The sequence below is a fragment of the Stenella coeruleoalba genome, assembly GCF_951394435.1.
Source record: "Stenella coeruleoalba genome assembly, chromosome: 20".
NCBI classification, from domain to species: Eukaryota; Metazoa; Chordata; class Mammalia; order Artiodactyla; family Delphinidae; genus Stenella; species Stenella coeruleoalba.
The window spans coordinates 17,746,479-17,773,722 of NC_137166.1; the positions used below are offsets into that span (position 1 = coordinate 17,746,479).

General features: G+C 39.9%; 1 protein-coding gene across 4 annotated transcripts in view; it reads right to left on the reverse strand.

The window, feature by feature from the left end:
* The window catches only part of UTP4 (UTP4 small subunit processome component), a 35,827-nt gene that overhangs the window by 3,589 nt on the left and 4,994 nt on the right, over positions 1-27,244 (reverse strand). For all 4 annotated transcript variants that reach the window (XM_079907704.1, XM_079907706.1, XM_079907705.1 and 1 more), the window contains 13 exons: positions 22,413-22,497; positions 20,680-20,769; positions 17,538-17,749; positions 12,222-12,393; positions 12,019-12,110; positions 10,325-10,421; positions 9,481-9,545; positions 8,223-8,345; positions 7,671-7,827; positions 5,669-5,775; positions 4,547-4,642; positions 2,067-2,252; positions 470-580 (listed from right to left, as the gene is read on the reverse strand). In XM_079907704.1, coding sequence (XP_079763830.1) covers positions 470-580; positions 2,067-2,252; positions 4,547-4,642; positions 5,669-5,775; positions 7,671-7,827; positions 8,223-8,345; positions 9,481-9,545; positions 10,325-10,421; positions 12,019-12,110; positions 12,222-12,393; positions 17,538-17,749; positions 20,680-20,769; positions 22,413-22,497 — 1,593 coding nt within the window. The remainder of the gene's footprint in view (positions 1-469; positions 581-2,066; positions 2,253-4,546; positions 4,643-5,668; positions 5,776-7,670; positions 7,828-8,222; positions 8,346-9,480; positions 9,546-10,324; positions 10,422-12,018; positions 12,111-12,221; positions 12,394-17,537; positions 17,750-20,679; positions 20,770-22,412; positions 22,498-27,244) is intronic.

The window sequence follows — 27,244 nt, forward strand, 5'->3', positions numbered from 1 at the left end:
TGATCTGAGAAGCATGAATATGGAACCTGTGAGTGGGCACAAATAGCTGTAGTACCATAAGCTCAATGGATATCTGCTCTAGTACAGTGAAAAGCCAAGCCCAGAAAGGAACATCTAATAAATTCAATGACTTCCATTTCCTCGAGATTTATCTTGTGGAACATTCTCCACTGGAACTCAAATTTAAAAGCCAGCTTTAACACAAAGACCCCAACTGAGCTGCACCATCATTTCTCACTACCCAGGTATTTCATTTTGGTGAAGGATGATATGCCTGCCTCTAATCTACTGAGGCGAGAACAATGAACTACAAACCTAAGGGACAGACAGTCTCAGAAAGGTCACTGGTTTCCCAAAACCAGGTTCTCTGCATGTAAAATGAAGGCACTCTTGTCCATTGTGGGACTTATTACATTTTGATAATATCACAAGGAACCAACCACCCAGAACGTAACGCAAAATGTATTACCTTATATTTCTTAGAAATTTTAAAGGCATGAGCTGTGCGCCTCCTGATGATATCTGATTCATTTGTGGGAGGCAGTGGATTGTAGAGTAAGGTTTTGTCATTTGGAAGAGGCTAAAAAGACAAAAATGTGTTGTTTAAATCATTATTTTTTTTATTGGGTCTCTACAGACCAAAGGATAATAGTGATTTTTTGGGGGAACACAATCTTCTGTCATGTTATACACTTACTACCTCCCTGACTCTTCTTACCTCAGGAAGAAAGCTGGAGCCACTCCTGCAGCTCTACTGTACTCTACTGTGGGGGTATGTGGCAAAGAGAGCTTGGTACTCTACGCCAGCAAGATTGAAGGGCCCAGCCGGGGCTTCTGGCCAGTCTCGTCAGTAACACTTTGTGAGACACAAACAAACTGGCATGTGTAGGAGCTCAGCCCATGAAGGCTCTGCTTTCTAGGCTCTCTCCCAACCAGGTCATAGACCGGCCAAGTGGCTGAAATTCTCCGCAGGCAAAACTGCAACACAAACCACCCCCACTGATGTCACTGACACCTCGAGAGACAGCCTCTAGCCAAGCAAGTGATATTTTAATTTTATCTCTGACTTCCTTGGGAAATAGCTCTGCCCTGCATGAGGAAGTGATGGACTTATCACCAACGCCTGGGGAAAAATATGGGCTGATCTAGGCTGAGTTATAAAGAGGCAAATGAATGGGAAGGGCCCTTCCTTTATCACTCATCTCACAGAAGGCACTTGTCAGCCAGCTCTGCTTCCCACACCCAGAGGACACAGGGCCCATGAGATGAGTTCCAGTGACACATCACCATGCACACCTCCTTTAGAGCCATCTGCTGCTTTCCCCGTGTTCCTCCTACGCCCACCTTCACAGATACACCAAAACACTGTATTGGCTGTAATCTAAGCCCAAAGTGCATTATAGGCATGGCCATAGCTCACAATGCTCCTAGGAAAGGAAGTGCCTGCCCAGAAAAAAACACGAAATTTGGGGTGAATCAAAACTGCAGCTGGCAGATGCTGGACTCTAGAACGGAAAAGAATGCTCACATCCCACCTAAATCACAGCCATGAAGAATGGAATTTTCCTAACTGGTCATTTTTCAAAACACTAAGACCAATCCCTCAAGTCTGCAGATAGTGTTTCAGTATATTCAGCCAAGGGGCACAAGTGGTCAAAACCCCAGCCTGTATCTCCTTTAATGAAATCATGTCAGTCATCCCAGGGTGCAAAGGTGGAAGTGATTTAGCCAAACCAATGGTATTCCCTGATCATGGTCACTTTCCGAATACGGGCCTAATCTCTTTCCTATTTAAGTTTATGTGCTGAGAGACAAAGCAGAGAAATAGTCAAATCAGCAAAAACCAATACACAAGGGGCTGCCCCTTCCCTGGGAGCCTCATGAGACTGGGTAGGAAAATGAGGAAATCTGCAAAACAAAAGCTCCTCTCCTCCAAAGAATGTACTAGCAACCTTTATTCTGATTCTCCTTCCTCTAATTTATTGTCCTCTTTTGCTTTTAGAATGGAAAGATTCCTAAGTAAATAGAACCAGGGACAGCACAGGTGGTAGTGGTGAAGAACTCACCAACGACTTGTCGATGATGCAGAACATGTACGCATCATGAAGAAGGATGTGCATTGGTCTCTTGGGATGAAAACTGATATGTGTGATGGGAGTATCCCTTTGGAGCCAAAGATGATGAAACCCCTGCTTCTGGATGGTCCGGCTCCATTGTGTATACTGTTTGTCTGGAATGCTGTACTCAAATACCTGAGGAAGGATATGACACAGAGCAAGTGCAGGCAGGTACCCAGAAAGACCAAAGAAGGGTCAGCCTGAACCAGAAAATATCTATACAAACCTTGGCTGTATCATATTCAGCAATATGCATTTTCACTACTTTTTTTTTAAATAAAAAAATTTTAAGGTAAATTACAGAACAATAAACAATTCAAACAGCACAGAAAGGTTTATAGTGGAAAACCACCTGCAATCGTAACATCTCTTTTCCCCAAGACAAAAGCAGCCTGTTTCTTGTTTATATCTTTTCAGAGATATTTTATGCATACAGTACACACTATTCCGTATGTTGCATTTTTCATTAGCATTATACCATGGAGACTGACCCATATCAATGTATACACACATCACTCATGCCCCTTTTGAAGAACATGTAATAATCTACTCACTTCTTGGATGTACCAGGATTTATTTACCTAGTCTGCTTAATGAGCATTTAGGTATTTGCAATCTTTGGCTACTACACATAAAGTTATAATGATTATCTCTGAATCAATGTCTTTTTGCACAACTAAAAGCATATACCTATGGGAAGAACTTCTAGCATTGGAACTTCTGAATCAAAGATTATGTGGATTTAAGTTTTTTTCTAGATATCTTCAAAATGTCCTCTAAAGCAGTATACTAATTTATGCAATATATGAAGTGCTGTTTCCCTAGCCGCACTGTGTATTATTAACTCAATCTCTGGTAATTAAACAGGTACCAAAAAATTTCCCGCTAGTTTTAATGACAGAAGAACTTAAATGAGAGATTTCATTTTCTGGATATAATGTGTATGTGTGTACAGGTGTGAGTGTAAAAACTGCTAATCAAAGTAGCAAGCATCATCTGCCTAGTGGTCTATTTAAATGTGCTTCTTGGATCACATTTAATCTTTCCAATAGCTTGGTGAGGAAGGTATTATCAAGCCCATTTTACAGATGAGGATATATAAGTATTGACAAGTTCATACATAATATGTTCTGTAGCTCAGATATTTTAAAGATCTTCTTACAATTATATTCTCCTTGCAACTTGGTATGGAAAAGTGGCAGACAAAGAACTAATTTTGCCCATGGTATATTCTTGGCTCCTTTGTTGAAGATTAACTGATCATAGGTGTGTAGGTTTATTTCTGGGCTCTCTAGTCTGTTCCATTGATCCACATGTCTGTTTTTGTGCCAATACCATGCTGTTTTGATTACTGTAGCTTTGTAGTATTGTCTGAAGTCTGGGAGGGTTATGCCTCCTGCTTTGTTCTTTTTCCTCAGGCTTGCTTTGGCAATTCTGGGTCTTTTATTTTTTTAATTTTTTTTTTTTTAAATAAATTTATTTATTTTATTTATTGTTGGCTGTGTTGGGTCTTCGCTGTTGCGCATGGGCTTTCTCTAGTTGTGGCGAGAGGGGGCTACTCTTTGTTGCAGTGCGCGGGCTTCTCATTGCGGGGGCTTCTCATTGTGGAGCATGGGCTCTAGACGAGTGGGCTTCAGTAGTTGTGTCACGCGGGCTCAGTAGTTATGGTGCAAGGGCTTAGCTGCTCTGCGCCATGTGGGATCTTCCCGGACCAGGGATCAAACCCATGTCCCCTGCACTGGCAGGCGGATTCTCAACCACTGCACCACCAGGGAAGCCCCGATTCTGGGTCTTTTATGATTCCATATAAATTTTAGGATTATTTGTTCTAGTTCTGTGAAAAATGTCACAGGTAATTTGATAGGGATCGCATTAAATCTATAGATTGCTTTGGGTAGTATGGCCATTTTAACAATATTAATTCTCCCAATCCAAGAGCAGGGGATAGCTTTCCATTTCTTTGAATCATCTGCAATTTCCTTTATTAATGTCTTATAGTTCTCAGCATATAAGCCTTGGTGAGTCATATTCCTAAGTACTTTATTTTTTCGATGCGATTTTAAAGGGGATAGTTTGTTTACATTCCCTTTCTGATATTTCATTGTTCTCCCATATCCACTCTTACACCTGAGTCCATTTCATCCTAGCCTAAAAACAATCAGTAAAACGAGCCCTTGAAAATTCTTCCTCCTTCTCATACCTCTTTATTCTAGAATCTCAGTGTTTCACCATTCCATTGTGACCCATCAAGCCAATGGATGTTACTGGCCTATGATCAGGCCATACATGGAAGCTTTACTACACATAAGAGCAAACTACCTTTATATTGTCCAGTACTGTCAAAGAAAAGCTCCTCCAAAATTGTCGTTATCTCAGCTTCCAAGTTACTATCCATTTGGAGGGAATTAGGAAGGACTGGGATCTCTTACCTGCTGGTCAGAATGAGCAATGACAAGGTTGTTGGTATTGGGGGCGATGGCCAGAGCAGTCACAGGGAAATTGTAAGCAGGCACTGTGCAGTGAAGCTGGGAATAAATAACAGAAACAGAAAACTAAAATAGGATTCCTTCCCTCAGGAAAGACTGGATGGTCTAGGTCAGTAGTTTTAAAATAATGCTCTTTGGAATTCAAAAAGTTCTATTCTATGGAAGTTCCGTAAACGTCAGGCATTTCCCCAAACAATAAACTTTAACTGCATTTTTTAAAAAATGCAAGTTTAACTGCCAACAAAACTAACAGCATTCACAGAGAACCTCAGAAAAAAGCTTTCCCTGCTGTCTCTACATTTGTATGAATTGCTCATAAACATGTCATTGAACAGGGAATCTACAGCTCTACACTGGATTTAAAAGAAATAAATGCCTAGGCATGGAAATTTATGTTCAATCACAAGGCATGTGCACTAGTACACAGGAACACCTTTAAATGCCAGGCAAGGCTCAAAGAGCAGTACATGCTTTTGCCACAGTGCAGTAAAGATTAAGTCATGCAGTAACAGGCAAACCCATTAAGTGCTGCAGTTTGATATCGTTCTCTAAACTTTTAATGCTTATTGTAAGTTTTTTGTAGTTCTTATCTGACTTTTAGATGACGATGACAACTTGCAAGGGAACATTAGCGATTCAATCTGTGAATGGCAATATCATCACTAATGAGTGAAAAATGCTTTCCTGCTATTACTAGTTCTGTTTAATTTTAAAATACCTTGAGATTACAAGGCAACCTATTAAAGGAAATTGTTACTATCTGCATCTATTCATCTGGGTAAATCAGAATTTTCCTCCTCAAAATACAGACATAATCTGGAGGTAGATTCATTACTCATAAATCCTTAATTTCAAACTTCTGTGCATGAGTGGTTTCACTGTTCCCACTGACTGATTTTAATGTTAGATTATAGCTTTTGGGTTCCAAACAAGTGAAACAGGAAAAATTTTTGGTTAAAAAGAAGTCCAGCAATTTTCCAAGTCATATCAATGTGCCTTAGCCTTAAGTCTTGTAACTGCAGAGCTAACTTCCTCCTGTTTTCTGCTACTAAACCTCAGGCTCACCTTTAGTTGTTTCACGTTGTACACATGGACTCCAGCACTGGTACCTGATGCAGCTAGCCAATTTCCATCTGGACTGACTGCCAAAAGACACATGGACTCCACTGTCCCTGTAAGGACAAAACAATAGTTAAGCCTCTGAATTCAGTGTCCACAGTCAGCCAGCCCTGCCCTAAAAATGATGGCAAAAGCCAGTAAGAGCCCTGGTTTTAAATTACTCATAGGACAATTTCTAGATAGCTTTGCAGGTAAGTTCTAGATGCTACTCTACTATTTTAATTTAATTAGCCATCCTTCATGGAAAGAGGAGCCAGAGAGATAAACCAGAAAGCAGCACTTGCTCAGAACTACCAGGAGAACAGAGAATCAGGGTAAGAGCTACCACCAAAATCTATACCTTAATTGTTTCAAACTCCTTTCCTATCAGGTGTTTTTTAAACAAAGTTACAAACAGCAAATAGGCTTGAGGCTTATCTTTTTTTTTTTTTTTTGGTCTGTGTTGGGTCTTCGTTGCTGTGCACGGGCTTTCTCTAGTTGTGGCGAGCAGGGGCTACTCTTCGTTGCGGTACGCGGGCTTCTCACTGCAGTGGCTTCTCTTGTTGAGGAGCACGGGCTCTAGGTGAGCGGGCTTCAGTAGTTATGGCTTGCAGGCTCTAGAGTGCAGGCTCAGTAGTTGTAGCATACGGGCTTAGTTGCTCCGCGGCACGTGGGATCTTCCTGGACCAGGGATCGAACCTGTGTCCTCTGCACTGGCAGGTGGATTCTTAACCACTGCACCACCAGGGAAGTCCCGAGGCATATCTTTAATTTACCAGCTGTATATTTAGCACTAAGGGAGCATGGGCACATATGAGCCATCTTTGTCGTTAAAGAAATTTAAACCAATCTGGCATCATGAAGACCCATGTGGGATAAAAATCAGACAGTGATGCTATATGCCAAAGTAAGTGCTGCATGTAACAACCCCAAACAATGAAAAAGCTTTATAACTAGACATAAACCAGATGCTAAAGGATGAGCGAGGTGGGTAGAAAAGGATGGAGAACAGTGTGACCTAAGTGACAAGGACAAGAATACACAGGTTTGAGGGCTATGAAGAAACCAGCCTGACTAGAAGGGGAAGTGAGATGAGATAGGAGGAAGAAATAAAGTTATATACATAATGCAGAGCCCAATTTTAAAGGAGTGCTAAATGCAAGGTAAAGAATCTAAGTTTTATAATAAAACCATATACAGGTACTCAATAAATACTCTCAGTTTACTTCATCTGACTCCTAATTTGTATGTTTCTTTTCCTGTTTGCTTCTGGGGCAGCTTATGAACAGTGAGAGTTTAAGTTGATTTTAAAAAGTTGATTTTCCAGGCTGATGAAGTCTAAATAACAGTGAAGTCACTACAAGCCAGAAAAAGGGAGAAGGAAAAAGGCCCGTGGGAAGTATTGGGTACTAAGTCCTTAGTAGTTAACTCACCAGTTGTTATCTATACACAGTCACTCATTCATGCATACTCATGTTCTCAAAACATATGGAAAAGTGGTTATAAGCATTAGGACAGGTAATGAAACTGTATGTATAAGCTCATCATTATAAAAACAAACAACAGAAAAGATTAACATGTCCATAAAATACCTACATAACCAGCACCTACTGGAAATACATAAAATAATAATGGTAGTTATTTCTGGGTGTCAGGATTACAGATGATTTTAACTTTCTTCTTGCTCTGCTAGCAAAACTCCAAGAAGGGTGATGAAACTTCTCTGGCCCCAAATAAGGAATCAAAAACCCAGTGAGAAAAGAGTAGGTGTGAGCAAGACTTCAGATTGCATCGAGCACTTTCACTTGCCAGGTATCTCCTACTTTAAATCGCAAACATGTGAGTGAATGTGTAATTTTTGCAGGGCAGAGAAGATCATTAGTGAACCCCCAACAATTGAGGTTTAAATGGAAAAAAAGGAACATCGAGACTGATAACTCTCTCCCATGGCCAATTACCAACTTCTCACCTGACTGAGGCTGAAAAGTATGCAGGTGCTTGAAGCTTCCCTCCAGCAGCCGAATGACATGCACAGACCCTTGATTTGATGCCACAAAGAGCTTCGTTGAATCCTCAGAAAACAAAATCTGAAGGGCAGAGCGAAGGAACGCTGGCATTTTGGAAACCTTGGGGGAACGAGTAACAAAAAATCAGAGAGACAGAGAGAAGTTAGACCTACAGCCCATCAAAAATAATCACAGTTAGGCTTAAATCATATGAATGCTTCCTGTCTCCAAGGAAGCCAATCAACCAAGGGCCTGGAACACAGACGTGCCTACTGTAACCTATCCAGCCCCCTTGTCATCTCCTCAAAAGCCTAACATTTACTGCCACTTTCTGGCATTTCCCTATCCTCCAAAAACATAATTTTAAATGGCAATAAGAGACTGTTTTATAACAGGTTTCTCAAAATAGCTTTTCACGGAACAAGGATTCATATCCAGGACGTTTCCACTTCACACAAAAATCACCCACTTATAAGGTTTCTTCTTATTCAACCAGACTTGGGGTTATCCCTTACCCTTTGGAGGTTTATGTTGTCATGTTCATAATTCAAACGATAGAGAAAAAACCGAGAAGCTGTAGAATAGGCTATCCAACTTCCACATGGGGAGATACAGCTGCAGATAATGTTCTCAGGACCCTGGTAACATTAGGAAGCAGGATAAATAGTCAAGTAAAACTTCATACAAGGTTCACTATAGCATGAATCCTCAAGCTACTGCCACTCTGAATGTATCCACAAATACCGACACATAATCCTGACACTCATATGCTATGTGTCACTATGATTATTTCAAAGGTAGAACATCTAAGTGGTGTGGCTTTGATTTCCAAAACCCAGAACAGAGGTCTCTGAATACTACGAGTTTATCTCAGCCCTTCGCATACTTCATGTGTACCTTCATAATAAACCCTAACTTTAGAAACCTGAGCAGGGAGGCATTTAATGCAGTGAAGCTTTGGAGGCTCAGTGACTTGGGGACTGATTTTCTGTTTTGGTCAATGACAACCTGCTTTAAAGACCTGTAAGAAATATTACGTGAAAAAATTTGCGTAACACCGCAAAAGTTTAGTGTAACATTTATGTAATTCAAAAAACTCAAAAAACATCTGAGTGTATGTAAGTATGTATGTATACACACATACATATTCTCACACACAGAAAAAGATCTAGAAGGGTATACAGCTAATCAATTAACAGTAATTATTGCAGGAGAGGGGACTAGTATTAAAGAGCTGGGCAAGGGTATAAATTATCAATATTGTTTGAATTCTTCATAGTGAGACTGTATTCACAAATTATTTGTGCAATTAAAATAAAGATTTTTAAAAAGGAAGACAAAGCCGTTTGTATAGTATAGTCCCATTATTGGAGAAAGAAAGGATGTATACACATGCACGCATGGGTGAAAATTTTTTCTGGAAGAATATATAAGAAACCACTGGCAGTGATCATCTCTGGCGGGGTGGGGGTAAGAAAGAGGTTCATTTTTCATTGCATCCTCTTTTGCATTATTTGAATTTTTAAAAACTATGCATGTTATTTTCATAATAATACCAAAAGAAGAAAAACGAATTTCTTGTATTCATTCATCCAATAAATTCTGAATGCCTGACTTACAATCATAGGAAACCCAGCTCTTTTGACATAGTACTTCATTCAAATAATTTTAGATTTGAAACAGTTTATGATGTCAACTAAGAAACCCTCAAAATTCAGAATGAGAAAAATGTTCTGGATTTCAGAGTCTGAACACACAGTTAAATTTCTTTACCTTTGTCTTGAGGTGAAGTAAGTGATCTGCATTTTTAGAGAGTGGAAGTGTATCCCCATTCTTTCCTGGAACAAGAAATATCCCTGACATTTTTCTTCCCAAAGAAAGGTTATTCATACATTTTTTCTACTAAAAAGTCATTCCTGGGTAGAAAGAAATCTCTATCACTGGGAAATCAGAAAAACGTCTGATGTAGTAAGCTTACAGTTTTCTGGGGGTATGTATACGAAGAGGAAAGCAGTGAGCACTTTCTTAGCTTCTACCTGGGTGCCCTGCATACGGCCTAGGGCACACCCCTATTTCTCTGAAGCCACTCCCCACAGCCAGGCATGCAGGTGGATGGAAGTGAAGTTTGTGTGGCCTCGACTTCAACTTCATTTGTTCATTTTGGAGCCTAAAGCAAAAGCCTCTAACCTACTGTAAAACAACAGGACCCGAACAGGTATGTCATACTTAAGGCCATGAGGCTGTCGCCCTGGTAAGATCTGCACAACCTTCTTTTTCATGCAGGCCCGTCACGACCCCACATTAAATCTTGTCATTTTTCAACAGCCTGTTTTGATCCCAGTCTAACCAGGGAGAACTTTGATTCCACTACCCTCAGGACTACTATATCCTGCAGTGCACCATACTGAACCGAAAACTTTTCACTGATGATTCAGTGTCCTGCTAACAATTTTAACACTCTGAGGAACTCCTCTGCTCTATCTAGTGGGTGGGAAACCATAAGTTCAAAAGGACACAGACAAACCTACTTCCATTTTTCCACAAGCAGAATTTCAACTGCCATTTCTGGCTTCTACCTCCAGTTTTCTTATTGGAAAAAAACTTTCTTCCATCTTACCTGTTGCAACTGTGGATCCCAGTCGCCAAAGTTCCAAGTGATGAGCAAACTGGAAGAGGAGAAGCTGCTTCTTTTTTGCACAGGAAACGAGACGTCGCTGTATCCAAGAATCAAAAACACATAAACAAGCCGGAGTCATCTATTGCCTCAGTACTGGATACAGCAGCAACACCTCAGAACATTTTTTACCGTTAAAATCCATTTACTTGATAAATATTTCCTAAGTACTACCATTCGCCAGGCACTGTCCTAGGATCTAAAAGCATAGTGGTAAATAAAAACCTAGCTACTGCTCTCAAGCTTACAGTTTAAAGGGTTGACATAAAATTAAACAGGCAATTACATTAAGTGTGCAAAGAATTTTAACATGGCTAAGCACAGTATGTAATGAAAAAAAGTAGAAAGGCCTCATGACAGTAAAGACAGGAGCCCAGATGAGGCTCACTGGTAAAGAGTACTCAGGCAAAGAAGGTAGGGCAGGACGTTCCAAGCAGAGGGATGGCACAAGAAATAGCTCAAAGGGAAGAGAGAATGAGAGGGAATAAAAAGGAGTCTTTCAGAACTGCCAGACTGAGTGCAGATGGCGGTGGGGGTAATGTAAGTGCGTGAGAACAGAGGTGAGGGAAGAGGCTGTCTTCTCCGGATCAAGACAGGTTTCATAAGCCATGCTAAGGAATTAGGTCTTTACGCTGAGGACAACAATGACCAACAAAGGCATTTAAGCATGGAGGGATGAACAAAGTTGCTTTTTGAACGCATCAATGGAGAACAGGCCAGAATGACACAAATCTAAATAAAAGGAGATTGTTAACAAACTACTGTAAAGAAATCCAGAGGAGAAACGACACTGACCCAAACTAGGTTAATGGCAGTGTAGACAAAGAGAAATGGCTAGATTCAAGAGAGAACGAGGAGGTAGACTCAGTAAGGTTTACTGGTTGAATGGAATGTAGAAGTAGGTAGTGGGAAGAAGAGTTTCTAGCCTGGAAAGATGACTGATTTACCTAGAAAGGAACACTGGAAGCCTGGATTCTCCTGCTCCCACCCAGAATAATAAAAAGTCCAGCCTTGGGCTTCCCTGGTGGTACAGTGGTTGAGAATCTGCCTGCCAATGCAGGGGACACGGGTTCGAGCCCTGGTCCAGGAGGATTCCACATGCCGCGGAGCAACTAAGCCCATGTGCCACAACTACTGAGCCTGTGCTCTAGAGCCCATGAGCCACAACTACTGAGCCCGCGTGCCACAACTACTGAAGCCCATGCACCTGGAGCCCATGCTCTGCGACAAGAGAAGCCATCACAATGAGAAGCCCGCGCACCGCAACAAAGAGTAGCCCCTGCTCGCCACAACTAGAGGAAGCCCGTGCGCAGCAACGAAGACCCAATGCAGCCAAAAATAAATAAAATAAATAAATTTATTTTAAAAAATTAATAACAAACAAAATCCCCATAAACCACACCTACTGGGAAAAGGGAATGATTTCCCCAGAAACTGAACTACGAATGCTGCTGTAAATCTCTTGGCCCCTGTAAACATCTTTGCCAGAGGCTTGCCTTAGAAAGAAAAGGAAGAAAGAAGAAGAAGGTAACTACAGAAGGCCAACAGATCTGCCAAAGAAGAGTGAGCTGTGCTGTCTTATGGGACAGGCAGACCGGGAGATGAGGGCATGGTGGGCATTAGAGGATGATACTTACATGGGGAAAAGTGATTTTTCGGAGAGCAGCATCATAATTCTTTACCTCCACCTTCTCCATGAGAGGACGAATGACTAAGTGGGTGTCTGTGCCTGGAGCAGGAGGGAGAGGAGAAAAAATATTGGAATTAGAAAAAGTCCCACATGAAAATAACCACAGCTGGGCAAAGTAATGAAGCAGTCCCGGCCAAGACTGAAACCCACCTCCAGATATCAGTGCTATGGGGCTGTGGGCCACGGCTCGCACGTCATGAGTGTGATGCTGAAATGGCTTTGTCCGCACCCACTGCTTCTCACTGCTGTTGGAAGTCACAGAGACCAGCTGAAAATGGAACACTGTCCCCTCGGCTGTGCCCACCACGAAACTGTCTTCTTGCTGAGAAAGTAAATCATTAGGGAGGTACATTTGAGCAAAACAGGGCCCAGTTTTTAAAATATTCCCCGAGGTTTTCTGTCTGGGCAGCTTAGGGGGAAAACCTATGCCCAGAATTGAAGGGAGGTTGCAGGGGTCTTTTTCCTCCAGAAGCTAACAATTCCATCAGGGGAGCAAGTTCGCGCATAGGTAACAAAGCGCCCCCTACTGACAAAATTAACAGTAAGTACTTCAAACTGTTAGCGTGCTTTCATATAATGCAAACCCGACCTCATTAGAATAGCAACAATATTGGGGAAAGGGGAGGGGTCGCAAAACTGGCAGTCAAAAGACTGAAGCTTAGAAAACCCTAAAATTCACTGTCCTCTTTTTAGAGATGAAGAGAGGGTGGGCTGAGGAGGGGAAGTGGCCTGATCAATATCACAAAGATGCAGGTTCCCTGGTCCCCAGTTTAAGGCTCTCTCTTGTCAGCATGTTGAGCACGAGGATTTCTGTTAGTTTTAAAAGGTCTTACTGTGTCTACAACTACTTTTTAAAATTCCTCTATAATCTCAAAACCATTTTCATTTTAACTCATTTTTAAAAATGCACATAACTTTGAGTAAGAAAACAAAACAGGAGGCTTGATAGGGTACTGAGAAAAATCAGAAACCTGGATCAGTAGATAACCAATCAAACGGTGTAAAGAGTAGGTGAGAAGTCAAGAAAAGTGAGATGTCTGCACACATGTGAGCATGTAGCTGCCATCAACTACACACTGACTGTGCTAGGAACGTTGTATGTCATATCATCTCTAATCCTTCAATAACCTGCAAGGTTAAGTATCATCTGTCCTATCAGGAGAAATTATAAAAGACTGAAATGAGCATAACAAGTACTGGTGTCCTTGGCTGGTGAGCCCTCTGATTGTCCTAGAGCTACTTTACAACTCCATAAATTGTAAAAAAAACTGAGAGTGATGCAAAAGATTCTCTTGCATAGAGATGCAAAAGAATTTTGCTCGGTAGAATGCAGCTGATGATTGTCCTGTGGACACTGAGTCCTGCAACAATTTGTAAATCATTTCAGCATTCCTGATGGCCTTACATAACTGTGTTTTTTGATTTCTCCCTTAGAACTGCTTGTAACTTACTGGTTCCCTCATTAGTTAATGAGTTACAGAAAATCTCTGACATACTTCCATTTCATGTTTGGATGAATTATGATTTTACCCTTTTTCCCCCCAATCATCATTTAATAGCCCTTTACACAGATAAGGAAACGAACTTCAGGAGTTTACCTGTCTGTTAGTTTACAGACGTGTATCTACCGCCAAAGCCTTTGCTCCGGGCACAGGCCTCTCCCTCACCTCCTCTAAGGATACTATTTGAAAACCATTAGCCTAAGGCAAAAGCGGAAATACTGAGCTGCTTAGGAATTCACTTGCTCTCTCCATCACCTCCACTAAACAGTTCAAGTGGCTGTTTGCTCAAAGTACTACCTACGGAGAAGAACTGGGAAGGGAGGCCTCTCACTCTACATTCTCTTTCCCTGAGGTGGAATCATAAAAGAACTGAAAAGCAAACAAAAGAAAAGGGCTCTCTTGGGGTGCAACAGGAATGAAGCAAGGGAAAAACAGACCTGGGGGGTGCGCAAGTGCACGCACGCGCGCGCACACACATGTGCACACACATGCGCACACACACACTAACTTAATCAAAGAGTGACTGCTTCACAGGGAACACAAAATCTCAGGACTGACCTCTAAATGAAGGCAAATGTTCCCTACAACTCCCTAAAGGAATCAGTACTTGCCTACTTGATGGAGGTGAAAGGCTTCTAAGAAGATCAAAGGACTGGGTGTTTGCCACAATTCACTCTTTAGTCAATGAGAAACCACTGAAAAGAAATCTAAATATAACCATCTGTTCTGGCAAGAGAGTATGGAGAAAAGCCTTGAAATTAGGACTGGTGTCAAAAGAGATGTGAAAATGGCAATAGCACACTCGCTGTGCCAGACACTCTACTTAGCACTTTACAAGCACAACCCATTTAATCTTTCCTCAGACGCCATGCAGCATGTATTACTAACCTCCTTGTTCTCACAGAGGAAGAAACTGAGACTTAGAAGTACCTTGCCCAAGGAAGACACGTAGCTATTAAGTGGTATGACTGGGATTCAAACCCAACTCTGCCCAACTCCAGAGTTTGTGATAAGCATTTTTGAGGACTGGAATTTGTACAATTGCACGTTTCAATTGAAAAAAAAAAAAAAAAAGTACCACAATCCCTTGCTTCTCAGGCACACATTTTCTCACATCTTAACATCTCTGATATCAAAATATTTATATCTGTCAATCTGTGTTATGTGACATCTTCAGATAAAGAATGAACGTCAAAACTTGCAGAATACGGATTTCCCTCGTGGCCCAGTGGTTACGAATCCACCTTCCAATGCAGGGGACGCGGTTTCATCCCTGGCTGGGGAACTAAGATCTCACATGCCGTGGGGCAACAAAGCCCACGCACCACAACTGGAGAGAAGCCCGCACCGCAACTAGAGAAGCCTGCACGCCACAATGAAGAGCCTGTGTGCTGCAAGGAAAGACCCCACGCACCTCAAGGAAAGATCCCGCAGACCATGATGAAGATCCCACAGGCAGCAACTAAGACCTGATACAGCCAAATAATAATAAAACAAAACAAAACAAAAACAACTTGCAGAACAGTTGTCAAAAGCCTAAAAGAAAATCTTGGGACTATATTGGATCATCTTCTACCAACACTGTGGATGGCTGGGAGGCATGTGTGAGAAACATGGACCCCAATAACTGAGTTCAAGTGATTCAGAGTCCAACTCTGAACGTGAAGAAGTTCTAGGAATACCCTTATCATTTTATTTCACACATACTTTCCTGTTTATATATGCGTAAGAGTCATATAACAGAAATTTTCTGTTTAAGTCTCAAGAAGCTCTTCAGTAAATAAAATATAAATTTTATGTTTAAAAAAGCATTGTGTCAGTTTATATTATAAAAGCTTATATTATGTGCTTATAAAATGTGAATTTTACATTTAAAAAACCACTCTGTCATAGTTTAATAAAAGTATTTCTTCTTTCCCATGATAACAAAATTATGACATGTTACAATCATTTGTATCTAAGACTTAATGCAATAGAGTAATATAGGCACAAGGTAGAAGATCAGACAGTATAAAGTGGTACACAGTACAAGTTACACCTGTCTTCCACCTACCCCCCAAAAACTTTCTTCCAGAAACTGTCATTATTTGCATTTTCAATATTTCCAGAGATATTCTATGTATATACTAGCAAAACTGTATACACATAGAATATCTGTTTCTTTTCTTTTCTCTTTTTTTTTAGCCATGCCACACAGCATGCAGGATCTTAGTTCCCTGACCAGGGATTGAACCCACATTCCCTGCAATGGAAGTGCTGAGTCTTAACCACTGGACCACCCGGGAAGTCCTAGAATATCTCATATATAAATATCTAATATATAAATCTGCTCTACCTTTCCTTACTACACTATTATATACTATACTATACACTGTAATACTGTTCTACTTTTTCCCCTTACCAATATATCCTGGAAATTGTTCCATAGCAATAAATATACATCTTCTCTGGTCTTTGAACAGGTGCATAATCCTTAAATAATTACACTTTAAATAGTACTAAATTTAATAATTAAGTCTTACTATCTAATAATTACAACCATTTTGGATCAAAACTCTATTTTAAAAGGAGAATTCCTTCCACTCACTTAAACCTTGACTTCTATTATAGTTTATATGTGACATCTACATGTTTTATAGGGCTTTAGCACTAACAAATTGTTCTCATGGAAAAACTGTGGAATGGGATAGGAACATTTTATAGGCAAGAAAAGAAAGCAGGAGTGATCTCTACACTAGACACACTTAAGTAAGAAAACAACACTCAAACTAATTACGTAAAGATAAAGGATCTAGTCAACAAACCTCAAAGCTCAGACAGAGAGACAAATATCATATAATATCGCTTACATGTGGAATCTAAAAAAATGTTACAAATGAACTTATTTACAAAACAGAAACAAAGTCACAGATGTAGAAAACAAATTTATGGTTACGGGGTGGGGAGAGAAGCGGGAGTGGGGATGATAAATTGGGAGATTGGGATTGACGTAGACACACTACTATATATAAAACAGATAACTAATAAGGACCTCGTGTATAGCATAGGAAACTCTACTCAATACTCTGTAATGACTTATATGGGAAAAGAATAAAAAAGAATGGATATATGTGTATGTATAACGGATTCACTTTGTTGTACAGCAGAAACTAACACAACATTGTAAATCAACTATACTCCAATAAACATTAAAAAAAAAAAAAAAACCTCAAAATCACTTCCTGTGCCTCATTGCTAAAATATCCAAAGGTTTCTCTTTTTTCTTACTTTTTTTTTTTTTTTTTTGCGGTACGTGGGCCTCTCACTGTTGGCCTCTCCCGTTGCGGAGTACAGGCTCCGGACGCGCAGGCTCAGCGGCCATGGCTCACGGGCCCAGCCGCTCCGCGGCATGTGGGATCTTCCCAGACCGGGGCACGAACCCATGTCCCCTGCATCGGCAGGCGGACTCTCAACCACTGTGCCACCAGGGAAGCCCTCCAAAGGCTTCTGATTAAGAATTCATGTTACAAGATGGCAAGAGGCACACATGTTCAATACAAACCTGCTTTAACTCCTATACAAACAGGAGAAAAATCAGTAGTGTCGAAATCACTATAAAATTACCTTCTAATGTTCCAAGATAGGAAGCAGAACAGTCAGGCAGAGAGAGGAAATAGAACTTCTCAAGATTCTTCTAGAATACTTGTGCCCTATCTACAATCAGACGGGGTTAACTGGGGACAGGGAGCGTCTGAAGAAAACCTCTCTGCTAACTAATCGTTTAGAGAATATTCTCTAACTAACTGTTGGAGAATAAGTGTTCAGGAAAACTGTGTGGGTTTTCAGATGCATTGTCCTAAACTCAATCTTCCTCCACTACAACATTCAGGATTAGGGAACAGTGTCTGTGGCACACCACTGACAGGGCCTTCTCTACTCATGCCCCAGGTTGTACAGGAACTGCTCAAACAGGGACTATACTCACATCAGATATGGCAATGGACTGCACGTCAGTATTTGCGATGAGATGATTCTTTACAAGGGTACCGGTAGCTGAGTCCCAGAACTGCACCTTCCCAGCAGAGTCCACGCTTATGACAGTGCCATCAGACAGGAAGGCCACGCCCCATATGATACACTTCCGCTTAGACACACCCATATACTGCCTATCCACAAGCATCTTATGAATAGCGCTTCCTGAAAAAGAAAGCAAAGCCCGCATGTGAATGGCACTTATTTCTCCTCAGTCTTCAGAAGCTGCCTGTGGTAGGCATCTGGTAAGTCAGCTGCCTGAGCACAGACCACAGACAGCCGGTAAACAGTGGTTATGGTGAACTCAGTTTTGGAACACCACAATGGTTCCCTGAAGAAGGAGGGCAGCGGTGGTGGTGGGGGTTGCAGACAAAAGGAATTTTTGGTGGAGAGGTGAAATGGAAACGAGACATTTGAGGCTTCACTGAAAAGCAGCCAACTGCACACACACATTACACTCTGCTCCCTTCCAAATCCCCATGAGAAAGGGAGAGAAGACAATAGTGCCAAAATTTGGGGAACTGGAAAGCAGACATGGAGTAGTAACCGACTTAGTAGAACCCTAAAACTAAGTCCCAAATCCGCAATAGGAAAAGCCAAGAAACCACCTGATTTATACCATGGAATCCTCAGAAGACTCAGCAACTGGTGACTCCAGATAGTCTGGAAACAGAGGTGATGCATGGAACACAGATTAAGTGAAATGTTATAACTCTGTATTGAGAACACCAGCTTTCTTCTTAGAATGCTGATGGCTGGGCTTGTTGTCACCAGGCAGGAGAACAAAAAACAGTTCTGAGAAATATGACCAGCACAAGAGAAAAGATCTAAAGAGCCTGTCTTGAGAGCATCCCCAAGCTAACAGTTCAGCCAGACCATTCCTCAATGAAGCTCAGATGTGATCAGCACCATTCGTGTGGTGATGAAAGGAACCTCTAGACACGGGAGGAAAGCCTCAATATGAAAGGCAGAGGCCCAACATAGGACCAGAAAAAAATAAACAACAAGGTGGGAAAAAGCCAGGGCGAAGAACACTTCACAGCTATTACCATGAATAGTCTTGGAGAAGAGTTAGTATACTGTATAATGAAACAAAAAGAGAATGCTGTAAAAAAGAACATTCAGGAAACAAAAAAGAACTCTGGAAATGAATGGCAGAAATGAGAACCTCAATAAAAGGACTGAAAGATAAAAATGACAAACTCTCCCAGGAAGCAAAGTAAGAAGTTAGAGATGAAAAATAACAAGGGGGAAAAAGAAAAAAAGAAAGAAAGAAAATTAGAAGAGGCAACATTCCAGTAATAAAATTCCAGAAAGGAGAAAATGGAAAGAAACTCCTTTACAAAATAATTATAAGAATTTTCCTCAGAAATGAAAAACATGGGTTTTTGGATTAAAGGAACCTACCAAGTTGTCCAATACAATGGATGTTAACAGATCCACACAACAAAAAACATAATTATTACATTTCAGAACAGTAAAGATAAAGGGAAGATCTTAAAAGCTCCCAGGAAAAACCAACCACAAAAACCTACAAAAAGGATCTACTCTCAGAAAGGCATCAGAGTCCATAACAATACTAGAAGCTGGACGACAGTGGAACCACAGCTTCAAAATTCTAAGGAAAAATAATTTCCAACTAGAATTCTTTCTCAGAAACCCTTTCTCAGGATCCATCAAACAAAGTGATAAACTACGAAAATGAATGACTTGGCAACAGGGAACTCTACTGGAGAATAAAGCAAAGGGGATCTCCAGAATGGTTGAAAAACCAGAGTTCAAGATCTCAGAGTTGTGCAGTAGGCCCAGAAACTGGCTCCACTAAGCTGGAGCAGGGCAGAAGGCTCTGGGAGAGAAACCTTCAAGGAGATAAAAGTGATAGAAAGAAAACCAGATGTGGGAATTCCCTGGCGATCCAGTGGTTAGAACTTGGCACTTTCACTGCAGGGGCCCAGGTTCAATTCCTGGTGGGGGAACTAAGATCCCGCAAAAAAACCCAAAACAAACTAACAACAACAACAAAAAACCAGAAAAAAAACCCAGATGTAGCTGAACCTAAATCATACAACTGGAAGAATGTGGAGATGAATTAGTGATACATATATATATATATATATATATATCTATCTCAATCTCACACACACAAAAGAGAGAGACAGAGACAGACACTCAGCATTAACAAAAAGCATACAGGAAAGGAAAAGAAATTTACTATGCAAGTTGTATGTATATAGTCTAAGAATAAAAACATCAACTGCTAATCTGAACAAAGTTAGAACATAACCATACTGGGAGGATCAGGAGGAAATATTGCTACATGTGGCAAAGGGCAGAGAAAGAGGGTTAAATAGTGGAAGTCAATAAATAATAGGCTAAAACTGAAAAAAATAAAGCATTTTAAGCATACTATGTATAGCATAAAGATAAATACCAAAAGAATTAGCTAAGAGTTGCAGGTGGCTGCCTTTGAGGAGTGGGAGAAGGGATATAGGGGGACTCCTGCTTTTTTGTAACAAGCCTTAAGGAATTCTTTGACTATATGCATATATAACTGATAATAAAAAACTTGCTCAAGCACTAAGGAAAAAGAAAAAGGCAACGTGTCTGCCCTGTGTTTCCTCTCATCTTAGCGGGGAGTAGACACAGCCACCTAACAAGTTGAAGTCAGTCTCCTCACTGAAGGAATCCATCAGCCAATTCTCTAGGCCAAGGACAGAGGAAGCACGTTGTTCTCTATCTTTCTGATCTCAAGTCTCACCAACTATGTTACCAAGATCTTACATTCCTCAACTACAGACACCCACTTTTACAAAGAACTGGTATATATAAATAGGTATTCTACTGATTGCTCATAGTAAATGTCTCACTGGTTGAGGGCAAATTTTAGTGTGAATTCTTATGATGAAAAATACTGTATTCCACTGAAGAACCAAGATTCCCCTAAAAGCAGCAGTAGTAATCCAAGAAAGAAGTGAAATTCATGGTGACATCTCAGAAGGTTCATGAAAGCATAAGGTCACAAGCTCTTGGAAACCCAGAAATGTGGCTCTGACAAACAAGACCCACACCCCAAATGAACTGAGAAAAACAGTCACCTGATTTGACATCAAACACACTAATGTAGTCTATGGAGCCAGCTGCAATGTGTGTACCAGCGGGATGCCAGCTGAGGCTCAGGATTCGACCTTGGGAGTTGTACAACAAAAGAGAAAGTGACATACACATAAATATACAGCAAAGGGTAACTGAGTTCTCCTTCCACAAACATCTACAGGGCTAGCGTTCTATAGTCTTAAAGTTCATCTACTGCGCTCTTGCGAAGGACTGTTTTATAACAGGTGAGGGACAACTTTGCCCTGGGACCCACGATGACATATTTGATACTTACTTTTAATAATGGATAAAGGGTTGATGGGAGTGTAGATAAGCACAACCTTTTGAAGGTGATCTGGTAGTAACCTAACAAAATTTAAACGTGCAAATTTGGCATGGTAATTGCACTAGGAATTTAACAAAAAAGAAATATTTACAGGAATGCCCAAGTGTATATAAGAATGTTCATTACAGCACTGGCTATAGTAGTAAAAACAAAATTAATATCCATCAATAGGAGTTTGGTTAAATAAATTATGGAACACCATAAAATGAAATGCCATGCAGACTGGCATGACTGACACAGAAAGATGTCTGTGATACATCAAATGAAAAACTAAGCTGAAAAACAAGTGCAAGCACTCCTGTGAATGTATTTGTCTATCTGAATATACAAAAAAGTCCAGATTAATTCCAAAATGTTGCCTACAGAGTGAAATGAGACACTTATTTTCTCTTTCACACTTGGCTAAATGCATGAAATTTTTACCAAGCATTATATCACCTTTGTAATTAAAAAAAGAACACCCAGGAGATATTAAAAACAAACAATACAGGGATCTGATTAGCAGAGGATAAACATTACTATTGGATACAGAGAACACATCAGACACTACTCTCTAGAAAAGGAGTCAGGGTGGGACAGGGAGGGTGGGAGGGAGACGCAAGAGGGAGGAGATACGAGGATATACGTATATGTATAGCTGATTCACTTTGTTATAAAACAGAAACTAACACACCACTGTAAAGCAATTATACTCCAATAAAGATGTTAAAAAAAAAAAAAGTGGATAATAGAAAAGGAGTCAGCAAACTATGGCCCAAAGGCCAAACTGGGGTCACCACCTGTTTTTGTAAATGAAGTTTTACCAGAGCATAACCATGAGCATTTGTTAAGTATTATCTAGGGCAACTGCGGTGCTATAATGACAAGAGTTGGCAGAGACTATAGGGCCTGCAAAGCCTACAATATTTACTAGCTGGTGTCTTCACAGAAATAGTTTGCCAGGCTCTGTTCTGGATGTCAGTGTCAGTCAGTCCAGGTGGAACAGAGGCAATTGTTTATAAAAATTCCCCCATTCAACTTGAAAGTACTAGCAGAACTGAGAACCACAGCTCCTAAAGAAAAATCCAAGTTCTGAGACTTTATGCACATTTGTTAAAACTTCACAAAAATAAGTGAGAACTAACAAACTGATTTACACAGAAACACTCACTTTCCTATTTTGGATTGCTAGCTTCCTGTATTATTACTTAACCAGGCAATCATAGCTATGCTACACAACGGAGAGGACCTGAGCTAAGGACAGCATCTAGCACATACGCTGCACTCACAGAAAGTTAGCATATAGATAAAATATTACCTGGACCCATGGGAAAATATCCCATCTCCAGTGGCACAGAAATATAACTTCTTGTTAAGACTACTCACTGCCTCACCACAAATAACCCTTACTTTTCTGACGATCAAAATTTCTTTCAAACTGGATTTTGTCTGGGGTGATCTGAAATAGTTTCACAGATCCATCTTCGCAGCCAACCTATTATGGAAAAGGGGGTAGAAAATAAAGAAAGCATTTTATAGAACTAAATATATACATTTCCTCCTTCAAGCTAACACTTGTTCTGAAAGAGATAAATAGTTTGTGAGAGGGAAAAAGTACTGGTACCAAGAAACTGGTAGTGTGTTCCTGGCAGTCTTCATGTCCTAGCCAGAAAGCAGGCCAATTAGGGGCACAATTCCTGAATAGGACATGGAGGAGAAACAGGATTTCATAGCATGTCTCTGCTGGACACCCATGGCCTAAATAAAAGACCCATTAACTGTGTCACCTAAATGGAGATACGTCAAGGTATTACAAAATAGTACAAATTTTAAAAAAATCATAAATCCATCACAAAAAACTAAATCTCTGCAAGTACCCAGTCTACTGGTAAGAATGGGGGGGGGGGAGTCTTTCCATTGTCTATATGTACCACATTTTCTTTATCCATTTGTCTGTCGATGGACATTTAGGTTGCTTCCATGACCTGGCTATTGTAAATAGTGCTGCAATGAACATTGGGGTACATGTGTCTTTTTGAATTATGGTTTTCTCTGGGTATATATGCCCAGCAGTGGGATTGTAGGATCATATGGTAGCTCTATTTTTAGTTTTTTAAGGAACCTCCATACTGTTCTCCATAGTGGCTGTATCAATATACATTCCCACCAACAGTGCAAGAGGGTTCCTTTTCTCCACACCCTCTCCAGCATTTGTTTGTAGATTTTCTGATGATGCCCATTCTAACTGGTGTGAGGTGATACCTCATTGTAGTCTTGATCTGCATTTCTCTAATAATTAGTGATGTTGAGCAGCTGTCCATGTGATTCTTGGCCATCTGTATGTCTTCTTTGGAGAAATGTCTATTTAGGTCTTCTGCCCATTTTTGGATCGGGTTGTTTATATTTTTAACATTGAGCTGCATGAGCTGTTTATATATTTTGGATATTAATTCTTTGTCCATTTATTCTTTTGCAAATATTTTCTCCCATTCTGAGGGTTGTCTTTTTGTCTTGTTTATGGTTTCCTTTGCTGGGCAAAAGCTTTGAAGTTTCATTAGGTCCCATTTGTTTATTTTTGGTTTTATTTCCATTACTCTAGGAGGTGGATCAAAAAAGATCTTGCTGTTATTTATGTCAAAGTGTTCTTCGTATGTTTTCCTTTAAGAGTTTTATAGTGTCCAGTCTTACATACAGGTCTCTAATCCATTTTGAGTTTATTTTTGTGTATGCTGTTAGGGAGTGTTCTAATTTCATTTTTTTACATGTAGCTGTCCTGTTTTCCCAACACCACTTATTGAAGAGACTGTCTCTCCATTGTATATCCTTGCCTCCTTTGTCATAGATTAGTTGACCATAGGTGCGTGGGTTTATCTCTGGGCTTTCTATCTTGTTCCATTGATCTATGTTTCTGTTTCTGTGCCAGTACCATACTGTCTTGATTATTGTAGCTTTACAGTATAGTCTGAAGTCAGGGAGTCTGATTCCTCCAGCTCCATTTTTTTCCCTCAAGACTGCTTTGGCTATTCGGGGTCTTTTGTGTCTCCATACAAATTTTAAGATTTTTTGTTCTAGTTCTGTAAAAAATGCCATTGGTAATTCGATAGGGATTGCATTGAATCTGTAGATTGCTTTGGGTAATATAGTCATTTTCACCATATTGATTCTTCCGATCCAAGAACACAGTATATCTCTCCATCTGTTGGTATCATCTTTAATTTCTTTCATCAGTGTCTTAATAGTTTTCTGCATACAGGTCGTTTGTCTCTCTAGGTAGGTTTATACCTAGGTATTTTATTCTTTGTGTTGCAATGGTAAATGGGAGTGTTTCCTTAATTTCTCTTTCAAATTCTTCATTAGTGTATAGGAATGCAAGAGATTTCTGTGCATTAATTTTGTATCCTGCAACTTTACCAAATTCATTGATTAGCTCTAGTAGTTTTCTGGTGGCATCTTTTGGATTCTCTATGTATAGTATCATGTCATCTGCAAACAGTGACAGTTTTACTTCTTCTTTTCCAATTTGTTCCTTTTATTTTTCTTCTCTGATTGCCGAGGCTAGGACTTGCAACACTATGTTGAATAATAGTGGTGAGAGTGCACATCCTTGTCTTGTTCCTGACCTTAGAGGAAATGCTTTCAGTTTTTCACCAGTGAGAATGATGTTTGCTGTGGGTGTATATGGCCTTTATTATGTTGAGGTAGGTTCCCTCTATTCTCACTTTCTGGAGAGTTTTTATCATAAATGGGTGTTGAATTTTGTCAAAAGATCTTTCTGCATCTATTGAGATGATCCTATGGTTTTTCTGCTTTAATTTGTTAATATGGTGTATCACATTGATTGATTTGCGTATATTGAAGAATCCTTGCATCCCTGGGATAAATACCACTTGATCATGGTGTATGATCCTTTTAATGTGCTGTTGGATTCTGTTTGCTAGTATTTTGTTGAGGATTTTTACATATATATTCATCAGTGATATTGGTTTGTAATTTTCTTTTTTTGTAGTATCTTTGTCTGGTTTTGGTATCAGGGTGATGGTGGCCTCATAGAATGAGTTTGGGAGTGTTCCTTCCTCTGCAATTTTTTGGAAGAGTTTGAGAAGGATGGGTGTTAGCTCTTCTCTAAACGTTTGATAGAATTCACCTGTGAAGCCATCTGGTCCTGGACTTTTGTTTGTTGGAAGATTTTTAATCACAGTTTCAATTTCATTACTTGTGACTGGTCTGTTCATATTTTCTATTTCTTCCTGGTTCAGTCTTGGAGACTATACCTAAGAAATTGTCCATTTCTTCCAGGTTGTCCATTTTATTGGCATAGAGTTGCTTGTAGTAGTCTCTTAGGATGCTTTGTATTTCTGTGATGTCTGTTGTAACGTCTCCTTTTTCATTTCTAATTTTATTGATTTGAGTCCTCTCCCTCTTCTTCTTGATGAGTCTGGCTAATGGTTTATCAATTTTGTTTATCTTCTCAAAGAACCAGCTTTTAGTTTTATTGATCTTTGCTATTGTTTTCTTTGTTTCTATTTCATTTATTTCTGCTCTGATCTTTATGATTTCTTTCCTTCTGCTAACTTTGGGTTATGTTTGTTCTTCTTTCTCTACTTCCTTTAGGTGTAAGGTTAGATTGTTTATTTGAGATTTTTCTTGTTTCTTGAGGTAGACTTGTATAGCTATAAACTTCCCTCTTAGAACTGCTTTTGCTGCATCCCATAGGTTTTGGATCGTCGTGTTTTCATTGTCATTTGTCTCTAGATATTTTTTGATTTCCTCTTTGATTTCTTCAGTGATCTCTTGGTTATTTAGTAACATATTGTTTAGCCTCCATGTGTTTGTGTTTTTTACGTTTTTTTCCCTGTAATTTATTTCTAATCTCATAGCATTGTGGTCAGAAAAGACGCTTGATATGATTTCAAGTTTCTTAAATTTACTGAGGCTTGATTTGTGACCCAAGATGTGATCTATCCTGGAGAATGTTCCGTGTGCACTTGAGAAGAAAGTGTAATCTGCTGTTTTTGGATGGAATGTCCTATAAATAACAATTAAATCTATCTGGTCTATTGTGTCATTTAAAGCTTCTGTTTCCTTATTTATTTTCATTTTGGATGATCTGTCCATTGGTGTAAATGAGGTATTAAAGTCCCCCACTATTATTGTATTACTGTCGATTTCCTCTTTTATAGCTGTTAGCAGTTGCCTTATGTATTGAGATGCTCCTATGTTGGGTGCATATATATTTATAATTGTTATATCTTCTTCTTGGATCGATCCCTTGATCATTATGTCGTGTCCTTCCTTGTCTCTTGTAACTTTCTTTATTTTAAAGTCTATTTTATCTGATATGAGTATTGCTACTCTGGCTTTCTTTTGATTTCCATTTGCATGGAATATCTTTTTCCATCCCCTCACTTTCAGTCTGTATGTGTCCCTAGGTCTGAAGTGGGTCTCTTGTAGACAGCATATAGATGGGTCTTGTTTTTGTATCCATTCAGCAAGCCCGTGTCTTTTGGTTGGAGCATTTAATCCATTCACGTTTAAGGTAATTATTGATATGTATGTTCCTAGGACCATTTTCTGAATTGTTTTGGGTTTGTTTTTGTAGGTCCTTTTCTTCTCTTGTGTTTCCCACTTAGAGAAGTTCCTTTAGCATTTGTTGTAGAGCTGGTTTGGTGGTGCTGAATTTTCTTAGCTTTTGCTTGTCTGTAAAGCTTTTGATTTCTCCATGAATCTGAAGGAGATCCTTGCCGGGTAGAGTAATCTTGGTTGTAGGTTCTTCCCTTTCAACACTTTAAGTATATCATGTGACTCCCTTCTGGCTTGTAGAGCTTCTGCTGAGAAATCAGCTGTTAACCTTATGGAAGTTCCCTTGTATGTTATTTATCGTTTTTCCCTTGCTGCTTTTAACAATTTTTCTTTGTCTTTAATTTTGGCGAATTTAATTACTATGTGTCTCAGTGTGTTTCTCCCTGGGTTTATCCTGTATGGGACTCTGCGCTTCCTGGACTTGGGTGGCTATTTCCTTTCCCATGTTAGGGAAGTTTTTGACTATAATCTCTTCAAATATTTTCTCTGGTCCTTTCTCTCTCTCTTCTCCTTCTGGGACCCCTATCATGCGAATGTTGTTGTGTTTAATGTTGTCCCAGAGGTCTCTCAGGCTGTCTTCATTTCTTTTCATTCTTTTCTCTTTATTCTGTTCCGCAGCAGTGAATTCCACCATTGTGTCTTCCAGGCCACTTATCTGTTCT